The sequence below is a fragment of the Colius striatus genome, chromosome 5 (genome assembly GCF_028858725.1).
Source record: "Colius striatus isolate bColStr4 chromosome 5, bColStr4.1.hap1, whole genome shotgun sequence".
In the NCBI taxonomy this organism is placed as follows: Eukaryota; Metazoa; Chordata; class Aves; order Coliiformes; family Coliidae; genus Colius; species Colius striatus.
The window spans coordinates 12,083,260-12,095,697 of NC_084763.1; the positions used below are offsets into that span (position 1 = coordinate 12,083,260).

The window sequence follows — 12,438 nt, forward strand, 5'->3', positions numbered from 1 at the left end:
GGCCAAGAGGATTTGGTTAGGCAGTCTGAGAGGAGGCTTCTGAACCGAACGCCGGAACCGGAGCGCCCTCGGATCCTGCCTCCCGACCAGCGTCCTCCAGAGCCCCCGGAGCCACCGCCTCTCACCGATGAAGACCTTGATTATCGGACAGAGAACCAGCATTTGCCTGTAACTAACTCTTCTGGGACAGATCCTCACGCTGGAGTGAAAGCAGCCCTTCTGCAGCTGCTCGCTCAGCATCAAGCTCAGGCGACAACGGAGGAGCCAGTACAAACAAGCGTGGATTATCAGGCGAGAGACTCCTACGTGACAGGCCCAGACTACAAGGATAACTTTGGATCATCTTCCTTCTCATCTGCCCATTATGGCAGTAGCGATGGCATAGGAAGTGGGTCGTCGGGAGCCTTGGAAAGGAGGAGCTTCCTTGGAAACTCGGATATTCAGTCTTTGGATAACTACAGTACTGCTTCATCTCACTCTGGTGCTGCTCCTCCTCCGTCGGCCTTTTCGGAATCCTTTCCCAGCTCAGTAACTGGTTACGGAGACATTTACCTCAACGCTGGCCCCATGCTATTTAGTGGAGACAAAGACCACAGGTTTGAGTACAGCCACGGCCCGATCCCGGTGCTGGGGAGCAGCGGCGAGGCGTCGGCGGGGCCGGAAAGCGCGCGCGCCCTGCCCGCCAAGCTGCATGGCTACGGCTACGGCAGCGCCCTGCCCGACAGCCACCTCCACGGCCACACCTGGACTTCTCCTGCACAGGGACCTGCCTACTCGCAAGGATACAGGGGACACATCAGCACGTCTGCGGTGAGAGGGCGAGGCAGAGGATTACCATTTTGAGTATCTGTTTTTCCTCAGGCACATCATTTTTATCTGGAAAAACTTCTCTTTTTTTGTTGTTGTTGTTTGTTTGAGGATTTTTTTTTCCTAGCTGCAGTTTAAAGCAGCAGTTCCACAGACTTGAATAATGTTAATTCAACAGCTTTATTTTTATGTGGAAAAGGGTCTTGCATACGGTAGGAAAAAATTAAAAATGCTTAAAACTCATGCTGTCTGGAAACTAGATAAATTGATTGTACATGTTCACAAACTCTAGCTCTGAATTTTATTTTGTATTTTGGCAGTTTTAAGTGGATGCTAAATTTAGGGACATCAGCTTTTTATGGCACTCTTTCAGATCTTCTGAACTATGCACATTTGTGCTTTTTTTGTAAGTTTGGACCAACTTTTATGTAAAAAGAATCTTTTACAACAATCAAAGCAGGGCACTGATTTATTTGGTATTTTTCTTTTTACAGAACTACCTTTAGTCAAAGGTCACTGTCAGTCTTTGCACTGCTTTCAGTGTTATTGTGGAAGGTGTACTTTGTGCTCATTTCAGATAATAAAACACAACCTTTCTCTTGATGCAAAATTTTATAACTATTTGGTCAATGTTGGGGTTTTTTTTTCTTTCAAGAAAAAAAAGAATCGATGTCCTGGTAAAATGTTCTCTCCATCTCCCAGGCTTGTTTATATGAAACTATTTTACTTGAATGGTAAGTGCCTTAACACGTAAGCTTAAGGTCTGCAAAAATTTGGAAGTACTTTATAGATTGATGTGAAAATAATACCTAAACCTAGGTAGTTAACATGAAAAATCCAGATAATAGTAGGCAACTCAAATAGGTCATAACCTTGTGCTGTTTACTTTGGGTGGGCCAATTATTTAGAGACCTAATCTTATCTTGATGAAATCATGAGTTCCAAATTGAACTTCAGGAGGAACGTTGGAAGTGAGAAGAACGGAGAGTGTAGTTTTTCCTCAGCGCCCTCTTGGAGTTGTAGTAAGTGTTAGTTCTTCTGTCAAGTAAACTCTACTTTGTGTCCATACCAAGTGAGGAAATAGTTTTGTTTTTTTCTCTTAAACATCGACAGCAGTAATTGACTTTGTGTGAAAAGCTGGCACTGTTGTCTCTTTGTCACAAATACTGCATTATAGGAAGTAACCAAAGGAAAAATGACCAGTATTTAAAGCAACAGCAAATTATTTGATGCTAGTTCTAATTCTCTGTAAACTTGTGATTGTGCCAATTAATCAATTTCTTTTTTTATATCTGCTATTCCACAGAGCATCTTAATATTGGAATCGAGTCTCTCTGAACAACTGATAAAATGACTGTAGTTAAAACTCTTACAAGAACTACTCCTCATATTAATTACAACTTGCAGCATGTTTTTTTTTCCTTTGACAACAAGTGGTCTCTCTCCTGCAGAGAGGAGGTATGGTGATTATTTTGCATGTACGTAAAAGAATGTTTTAAAGCCCATATTGGAAACAATTTTCCAACTGATTATCCAGTTGACAAATCGGTACCTTATGTAACTGAGTGTTTAATTATTACTTTTTAAAAAGTAAAATTTCTACTTACACTATTACAAATGTAGTCTTGTCAGTGACTTTTTGGATTTTCAGAACAGAAGCCAAAGTTGTTGGTGTTTTGTTTTGTTTTAGTTGAAAATCCTGGTTCGTATATGGCAAACTACCACACTGTAGAGCATGGAGGAACTACCTAGTGTTTGAGGATCTGGCAGGTGAGAAGTGGAGAGAGAGAGAGAGAGAGAGAGTCATGCTGCTTACCATGTCCCTGTAAGTCTGGTATTTACCTTCACTAGACACAGTGAGAAATCTTGCCTTCTGAAAATAAGAGCGGCCAGGGCAGAAACAAATACTTACGACCTGAATAACCTGTGCTTCAAGAAAAAAAAACCTTTGTGTATGAATGACAGGACACTGGGTAGCTTCCCTTGAGTAAGGAAACACCCCGTGGCATTTTCCTGACAGTAAAATTTTCAAGGCAAAAATCACATCAGCGTTATTTAGATACGGAGAGTGTCAGCCAAGGCTTTTTGTTTACCTGTCTTAAACCCCACGATGGTACACACAGATTGCTTTTCTTAAGAATCAAACATAAGATTCTCAAAGCTTTTAAGTGTCTGCTTTCACTAAAAATGTGCAGTCTGATGTTAACTTTCCTGCACTTCAGATGTAACTGCAAGTGAGAGTTGGCTAAAACAGCAGGTAAGTTCAAACAGAAGGTTGATCTCAGAGGACTAGCTTATTTGACTTCCAATAGAAAAATGCACGGATGACATTGTGTCTCCTGCTGCTTCCCTTTGGGGAGGTGAATTTTCAAGTCATTTAGTTCATCTCATTTCATGCAGAGAAGTCAGTCCCCTCTGCACATGTAAAGGACCGTGCAGTTTCCTTATGGGCTGGCAGTATTCTGATGTCGTGTCCTCCTGCCGAAATGGGTTTCAGTCTTCAGCCATGATAAAAACCCAACCAAACCAGCACGAGTAATCTTGGCTATGAGGAGAGAGACAAGGAGATGCAATAGACAGCTGACTTCCAGATGAATCTGAAACAGAACCCTGTCACACTGTGGCAGACACAAACTGCACAGTGACTTCTCCCCGAATTCAGTGTAAGGATCACTGTCCCTGAGGCTGAGCACTGTGTCTGCCTGGGACAACAGCTCTGGGATAATTTGGAGGGAATGTTAACATACTGCCATATATGATAACTCTGAAGAGATGACCTGGGGGAGTTTAACCCTTTTGACCAAATTTCACTCGGCAGAGTGAGTCTGTACTAGTTTGGCATTCTACACCCCGTGGCTCTTGCGTTTTTGATGCAGTAACAGACATTCTAAAAACCGCAGTAGTTTTCTGTGGAGCTGTGGCTTTAGTTAGTTCCCTCCCCCACCTCATTCATTCGGGTTTACGTTTGCTGTGCTGCAATTCCAAAGTGTGCTACAGAGACCTGGACACTACATCAAGAACAGTAAGTGTTGTGTGTTTGTGTTCCTGAATAAACATAGCAAAATACTGTAATCACAGACTATCAAGTAGCAAGTACTTAATTATTTATATTAAGCAGTCTTTGGCCATACCAAGAGGAAGGAAGTGAGCACGACGACTGCTATGACCATGACTGAAACCACTTTGACTATTACAATACTTAAAAATCAGCCAAAGGAAAAGGAAACAGCTTTGATCACGGATCGCCAAGTTGTTGTTATCTTGAACAGAAGGAGCAGTGTTAGGGAAGAAGTGTAAAAAATAACGTGTCCTTAAATATTAATATCATTTCTTGGGGAAATATCATTTCTGAGTGGCAAAATTCTATATTTTCCTATGTTTCCATAAAACATGGCCTATGTTACATTTTCTCTCTACCACAGTGGCAAAAGATGCTTTCTAGAAGCAGAGGCGATAACTCGGTTCTGAGTGCTTTTCTCCTTTCACTTGATGCAGGAGGCACTTTTAGTTTTGGTGAAGTTTACAGTTGGATGAGTTTAATAGATAGCTGGGTGGTGAAAACTGAAGTACTGAAGTAAAATAGGATACCTGTTGTCTGTGGGCAAAACAGATCTCACGCCCTGAATTCTGTTTCCAGGAGAGAAAAATGTCAGATGTGTTTCTTGCGTCCTTCTTTTTGTTAATAAAACACACAGATGTGTTACAACATTTCTCCAGTCTGTTCTGTTCCGCTGTTTTTCACGTGGGGAAACTTTGGTTGTTTCCCTCCTAGATACTTTTGGGATGTTCTGTTATGCGGAAGCGTGTGATGAAATTCAGGAGTCAGCAGCAAACTGATTCTGTATTGAAAAATGAAATGACCTTGGGTTGACTTCAAGTTGAACTAACTTTTGCTTATCAGGGTGAAGAATACTTTATTGCAGGAGTTACTTCAAGACAACCTAATTGAAAATAATCAAACTGTTACGCTTTCAGCTTGCTTACTCCTTGTTATTTTAAGCCATTTGTATATAAAATGTATTGTGCCGCCTGTAAATAAAAATACATGAAAACTTGACGTCTTTCATTGTTTTGCCTCTCTGGTTGTCAGACAGCAGTTCAGCCTTGGGTTAATCTGAGGTGGTGTGGTTTGATTTGTTTAGTTTCCAAAGGAATACAATTGGCATGTTATGGTTGTTGAAATTCTGCAGGTTATTAAAAAAGGGAAAGGCTCTTCCTCAAAGGAGAGCAGCAGCGATGGGAGTGCTGAGAAGGTTGGCAGCTTGTCAGGATGGTGGGCTGTGGGGAACGTGGCTTCTTTCTTCATGCTGTCCAAGCAGAGGTGCAGTCAATATTCCCATCCACGATCTCTTTATGTAAAGGGGACAGTGTTTGTGTTGGAAGCACTGGGGAGTCAGGCCCCAGGCACCACATACATTCAATGTCTGGCTGTGAGTGCGCTGCTGGTGAAGCTGTGAATGGCGTATGGCTTCAGCAGCTGCACCCTGCGTGCCCGATGCTTTGCTGCTTCTTTTCATACTGTACAGGCTGATCTAATGAACATGTTTGCATCTTTCAGTGAATGATCTAAAAGCAAGGCACTTGCTATGCCTTGTCGCTGGTGTGGGCAGGGAAGGTGCAGCAGGAGATTTTGAGGACCAGCAGCAGTTACGTCGGCATTGTTCAACATTGGGCTGGAAAAATGTGCAGGTGTAGCCCAAAGTGCTATCTCACTTTGGGGATGGGACTTCAGTGGCAGCCACAGTTAAAGCCTGAATTTTGCTTCTGATGGCCAGTTCAGGCTGTGTCAGTGTGTTGACTTGAATGTCGCAGATTAGGCAGTTGCCTAAAAATTCCTAGCTGTCTGCTCTGTTTTTCTCGTGAAAGCTGCTGCTGCAACTAGGAATGTGATGAAGTTGGCTCTGTTTTTTTGTTGGAGTAGGAACCTGTGGTGGTTTGAGAGTGGTGCTGTGTCCTGTTCCTTCAGCTGTTTAGTGCTGTATGGCTACCAAGCTGTGCAAAAAGGTACCAGTAACAATCCCAGTGGGACCTGCATGTGAAACGACATCCTCAGCTGCAAATAAAATCATACGCAGAGAAGGAGGAGAGATGCAAATAACTGCAGAGCAACAGCCTGTATCAACACACAGCAAGGATTGTGTCCATGAAGTCAGTGCATGAGAGGAAGAAAGAAACCATCTCATTTCATAGCCATGAATTGCTGCCTGAGAGCTTTGAAAGAGCCATGCAGTTTTGCAGAAGCTTCTGTTAAATTAGCTGAAGCAGGATTAGGATGCTTCTATTTTTAAGGAAGGCCCTGTAAGACCTGACAGGATGAAGAACATTACAGCTACCACATTCCCCCATCACGTGGAAGAAAAAGAAAGTCAGAGCTCTTAGCAGTGACCAGAGGGAGAGAGAGCTTCCTTTGACAAATGAGGGCAACTGTTTCTTTTCCCAGTCAACTGTGTCTGCATCCATGGAGCTCCAGGGGTTTTCTTTTGAGCCTGCTTGCTCATTATGGCAGCTTCTGTTGGGCTTTATTTTAGTCAGTGTGATTTAACTCAGGAGGAACTTGTGAGGCTGAGTTGAAGGTTTTGTTTTCCGTTCAGGTATAGCAGCCTGTGCTAAAAAGGTCACTTTTCACAGCAGGGCTTCCATTGTGCTTCAGCAATGGCTCAAGTTGGGTGCTTTGGATGTCCTGTTGGTATGGTAAATTCTCATGAGGGGATGAATGGATCTTTAACAGGCTTCTTGTAAAGAGCCTTTGTGGAGACTTTTTTCAATATTATAAAATACAGTATGGAAAAGACATAACTGGGTAGAAAAGGGAACACTGGAGTGTTAAGCTTTCGAGGAACTGGCCCTCAAAATTGTATCTGACAGTTATATGCTGCCCTTAAGGTAACTGAGGAGAGGGTTAATTGGTTTCAGTGGTCAGTATTGGAGCTGTGCAGCTCTGTGTCTCTGCATCGCTCCCTCCTGTGTGCAAGGGTATGGTCATAGGTGCTAGGGGATGCCTTTGGAAGCGAGTGTGTCATAGCCAGGTCTAGTACAGATAGGTGCCTTTTTGAATCTCCTCCTGTGAGTTCTTTTCAGACCTGTTTTACAAACGTGTCAAACGTTAGCAGGTTCTGATGTGGAGGAAAAACAGGATTTCTCCTGCTTTTTCCAGTGGTTTCTGAGGATCTTGGCTTTGCCTGAGTGGCAGTGATAGGGAAGGGCTGATGCTGGTTTTCCTTTCTGCTCTGTGGCCAGGTCACCCTGAGCAAGGAATGGGCTGTAGAGAGAGCTGAACAGAAGGAAGGAGTTTCCCTGGACAGAGAGCAAGAGAGAAACTTATGTGTCCAGCAAAGGTGCTTTACTTTCATTTTCCTCCATCCTCACCAATTGCAAAAAGGATTGATGGGAGTGGTTTCAAAGCAGGAGCTGGTTTTGGTTTAGGGTTGTTTTTTTTCTATTTTTCTTTACCAGGATTACCCTTCAGGGAGCTTTTGGATGTTAGAAACCACCATGAGACTTCCCCAGATCTGCTGAAGTATGAAGTGTTGCTCCTCCTGGACTCCATGGCACAGCCCATCTGCTTTCTTCACTGTCAGCTCTCTCTTGTGTGCAACAGGTAGATCAGCTTTCCAGGGCTGGGACAGGACATTGTCCTCCTCTGTTCTGTCAGAATTCGACTCCAGGAGCTCTTCTTACAGTCTTCAACCTCAAAGATGCTACTGGCAGGAAAATGTCTCTGACACAGGTCAGAGTGGTGTTTGTTTAAGGAGACAAGAACTCCCACACTGCAGACTTCACTGACACAGCTGTCTCCTGGGCTGCTTCTCCAGATTAGGAAGAATGCCTCAGACAAAACAAAATCTCATCCATTTCCATAAATGGCCAGAATTTGAATCACCAGAATGGCCGAGCCCTGTGGTAAGGTCTCCTGCTGTATCACATCTGCTTCTTCAATCCTAATTCCCTTCTGTTTCACCAAGGCAAGTGAATAGCTGTGTTGACACTCCAGAAAGAATTCAAAGCTTTTTTTTCCCCCTCTAGTTACTGTTTCAAATGCTTTGATGTACCAGGATATGAGGAAGAAAGCATATACAGCAGGCCCTAGAGCTGTACACAGGCTTTCTCCTTTGGCCTGTTCCCTGATGAAGATCTGATGGAATGAGAATGGAGGGAGGAGCCAACCTCCTCTGGCTGGCTGAGCCCAGCTTTGCTGGGCAACGCAAGTGCTTGCTGCTGGGATCCGCGTTTACTCCTGGCTGGGGAATGTCTGTTGCACTGAACATTCAGTAGCTCAGAGTACCTTTCAGGAAATGTGTGAGGGAAGCATCTTCCTCCCATGCTTGTGAAGCCAAAGATTCCCCAGGCTCTTCCCTGAAGAAGGCCAGAATTGTTTAACAGCATTTTTTTTCTACACATTTTTCACTGTGACCCACTTCAACCTCTACAGAAGACAAAGTACTACGTCTGGGACTTCATCCAGCAGACTCCCCATCTTGCCAAACTGAGCCAAAGGTACAGAAGCCCTCTGTCCTCCCTACCTTCCCCAATAACTCACTCTATCCAGGCAGTGCCTGCTGCAGGCTGTCACCTAGCAGTGCACCTTCTGGGGCACAAAAATGCTGGGTTGGTTTTTGGAGGGGCAGACACCTGAAGGTAAAATGACAAAACCTTGAGAGCACAGTGGTATTGTGGTATATGTATGTATCTTTGAGCCCATCCTGCTGTGGCAGGATGATGCTGTGGCAGCTGCCTCCTCCATGCCCTTTTGGCTCACAATTGGTGCAGGGCTGGTGTCATCAGAGGGACTGTTTGTGGTGAGGAGGCAATGCTCTGCTACGGTGGGGCTTGGAAATGCCTGGAGATGTGCTGGTGCTGCAGCATCCTCCTGCCTTGCAAAGAAGTTGGTTTGGATCCGAACTTCCTTCGTGGAACATTTTGGATCCAAGCCCTGAGTGTTTTATCTGTTTGTTCCCAGTCAGAAGCATTATTTGAAATAGCTGAAATATCCTGAAATTGTTGAGATAGTGTCACTGAGTCAATGCTGGTCATCAGGGGTGTGTAACCACAGAGCATCCACTGGTGTAGATCATTTGTCACCCTCTCTGTAAGAAGGGAATACTGCCTCTCATCAGCACAGCTGGAAAACACCCTTCTTTTCACATTACCTGGGAGGGGAAGGGATTTAGAAGTTGATTTTGTATAGTAATCTGGGAGAAAGGTGCTCGTCTGGGGTCACACAGGATGTCCACAGTGAGGTAAGGAGCTGAATTCAGAATCACAGAATGGTGGGGCTTGGAATGGGCCTCTAGAGATCATCCAGTCTATCCCTCCTGCTTAAAGCAGGTTCCCATCAATTAGAGGGAATGGGAATGTGTCCAGGCAGGTTTGGAAACCTCCAGAGGAGGAGACTCCATAGCCTCCCAGGGCAGCCTGTGCCAGGGCTCACTCACCCTCATAGCAAAGAGGTTTCTCCTCATGGTCCATTGGAACTTCCTGTGTTCCAGCTTGTGCCAGCTACCCCATGTCCTGGTGATGGATGCTACAGAACACAGCCTGGCTCCATCTTCTCAACATCCATCCTTTAGGTATTTATAAATGTTGAGAAGGTCCCCTCTCAATCTTCTCCAGCCTGAACAGCCCCAGTTCTTGCAGCCTTTCCTCGTAAGGAAGATGCTCCAGTCCCCTGATCATGGTGGCCCTGCACTGGACTCTCTCCAGCAGTTCCCTGTCCCTCTTGAGCTGAGGAGCCCAAAACTGAACACAGGACTCCAGATGAGGCCTCACCAGGGCAGAGTAGAGGGGGAGCAGAACCTCCCTTGACCTGCTGGCCACACTCTTCTTCATGCATCCCAGGATGTCATTGGCCTTCACCACAAGGGCACATTGCTGGCTCATGTTTACGTGTGTCTCTTGTTTATTTTGCCTGGCTTACAGCAGTGAGTGCAGAAATGACCACATCAATCCAGGTTTTGTAATGCCACACCAGTACTTCTCTTTAAATTGTAAAGCTCCAAAAAAAAGTAAGCTGGAAGTCTTCTGCTCTGAAAAATCAAAGGAAGCTCCAAAGTGCTTTTGCAATGATATTGCAATTGTCAGGGAACAATTATAGTGTAGAAAACTCAACTATTGCTCCGTAACACCTTTGAATCCAATGTTACCTTTTATATGTGCCTTTCATTATTCCTTCTGGAAAAATGAGTTTCTGGATGGTCCAGCAAATGCAGTTCCCTCCACTAGGCCAATGGATGTTGATCGTTTCCAGAATACAAGATAGAGCACTAAGGCTGAGGTGAGATGAGGTTGCTTCTTGTTCTGTCCTGGATGAGCTGCTTAAGCTGTCCACGCATTGTTGCTTGGCTATAAAATAAATAGCTGTACCCTATCTCTTGGTACCAACATCAGAACAAAAGCACTGCCTGAGCTTCCCAAAAGTGCTGGTCAGTGCTGAATATCACTAGAAAAATGATGAATTTCTTCCTTGACTTCACAACTTTCTGTTTTAGAGCCCTGCAACACAGGGTATGAGGGAGAGACCAGGACTTTGTGTTGCAACTGACCTGATGACAGGAAATCTGCCAAAGTTACAGAAGAGGAGCAGGTCATCCCCTGCCTCCCTGCACTAGAGTTTAAAAGGAAAACACACCCCTGAACTGGGGCACAATGAATGTTACATGCACTGCGCAAAACCAACAGCCCAAGTTGCCTATGTGCAGTCCTGTAACCTCCCCTGCCCTGCAAATACCCTCAGAAACTCCTCTCCAGCCTGGAGTCCTGGCCCACCAGCCTCCTGACTGCACAGGCACCTTCCTGCTTTCTACTCTGCTAAAACAAAGAGCAATCATGATAATCTGTTTTTGTATCTTTTTAGTGCAAATCATTCATTGTGAAGGGAAAAAAACAGATTAAGAACTACAGAAGACATGGGAAATGACCACAAATCTGTTAATGGTGTATTTAAGAAGGAGGTGGTAGGTAACAGCTTATCTGCAGATGGTCTGGTGATTCCACAGGAGGCAAGAATAACTCTGAACCTGGCAGACTTTATTAGAAGCTATGTACATTTTTTTCTCCCCAGATTGTTTCTCATTAGGGCTTGCAGATCCTGCTCTGAGACTTCCAAGCAAGCACATGCAACGATGCCAGGCAGCAAAAGAAGACACACAGGTAGCAGTAATACTTTTTATTTGCAAACTGTGCTTGCAATGACAATATCATCTTTTGGGAACAATGACCCAAGAAAACCCCAACCTAAACAAATATCACAGAATTTTGCAGGCCTGTTAGATCATAAATTCAACCTTGTTTCAGCTTCTACCATCAGATAAATGGGAGATTGGAGGATCCCATTTGGTTTGGATGAGAGTTTTAGGGAAGGTGGTTTTGTTGTTTTGTTTTTTTTTTTCTTGAAATGTAACTTTTAAGTCTTAACTGTAAGAATGCAAATTCTTTAGTGACTTCTAGGGAAACCACCTGTGTGCTTTAGTGAAATGCCCATCATTTGTTGCTGCCTTGTAGCCTCTCGGCTCCTCTTCTCCATTTCTCAACCCTTTGTATTAAGGTTTCAGCATTTTGAAGCTTTGGTATTCTAAAAGCAATTATGTTATTGCCCTTCATTATGGGAAGCAATAAATCCAGGCATCCCTTTGCATCTGAAATCCAGCATTTTCTGGGTTTATTTAAAAGGTAACTATGTGGCTAGATACAGTGTGATGAAAATAAGGAGCAGAAAGGATATGCTGTTACGCAGTCTGTGACAGGAAATGAATCTATCTCCTGTTATTTCAGTACACTCAGAGTGTGGGCACACAGGTATGCCATCTGTATGTAATCATAATTTCATACAACTCATCTATGGATTCATATGCATGAAATTTGTGTATTTATACATATAAAAAGGAGCCATACTTTGTCACAGTATGTAATTCACAGGCTGGCAAGCAAAGAAATGATTTGTTTCAATTACTTTTTTGAACAGCATTTGATTGAAAGTTTGGTAGTTTCTGTAAGTGATGAATGAAAACAAAGATTGAGAAAATGTCAACATTTTAAAGAAAAGAGGGTTTCATTGAAATCTTCTGGTGAAACTGGCATGGCTACATAAACAGCCTTTTTTCCCCTTCAAATATGCATTTCCATCAAGTTCTAAAAATACCCAGTTGCTTGAGACACTGTCACAATATGAGGCATCCTCCTGCTTGGTTAAAATATGTTTCTGTCTAAATGTTTTATCCACATGGCATGTTTGTGGTGGCAAGAGCAGAAGGGGAGTAACCAGCATCCAGCAGAATTAAATACAGTCACTGCAGCCCATACCAAAATAAGAAAGTTGGTAGCTTAAATGTGAGGTGTGATTATCAATTGCCTCTTTCTCTGGGGACATTCCAAACTCATGTGGACAAGTTCCCGTGTGACCTACTCTAGGTGGCCCTGCTCTGGCAGGGGGGTTGGACTGGATGATCTTTCCAGGTCCCTTCCAACCCTTAAGATTCTGTGATTCTGTGAACTGGGAAGAAAAATTGAAATGAGAATGAGACAAATGGTGACTAATTAAAATGAAACTTTCTAAAGCCTTCTCGTAACAGCAACAGAGGCTGTAGATAACGGGAAAAGGTCGAGGTTTCATACATGGAATAGAAAGAACATCAGATG

At 43.8% G+C, this 12,438-nt stretch overlaps 1 protein-coding gene across 8 annotated transcripts in view; it reads left to right on the forward strand.

Moving 5' to 3' along the window:
- Window positions 1-4,864, forward strand: part of CDK13 (cyclin dependent kinase 13) — a 48,854-nt gene extending 43,990 nt beyond the window's left edge. For 6 of the 8 annotated variants that reach the window (XM_061997437.1, XM_061997440.1, XM_061997441.1 and 3 more), the window contains exon 14: window positions 2-4,864. In XM_061997437.1, coding sequence (XP_061853421.1) covers window positions 2-843 — 842 coding nt within the window. In that variant the 3' untranslated portion in view covers window positions 844-4,864. The remainder of the gene's footprint in view (window position 1) is intronic. The other 2 variants (XR_009818835.1, XR_009818836.1) reach the window with 2 other exon arrangements.
- The last annotated feature ends 7,574 nt before the right edge of the window (window positions 4,865-12,438 follow it).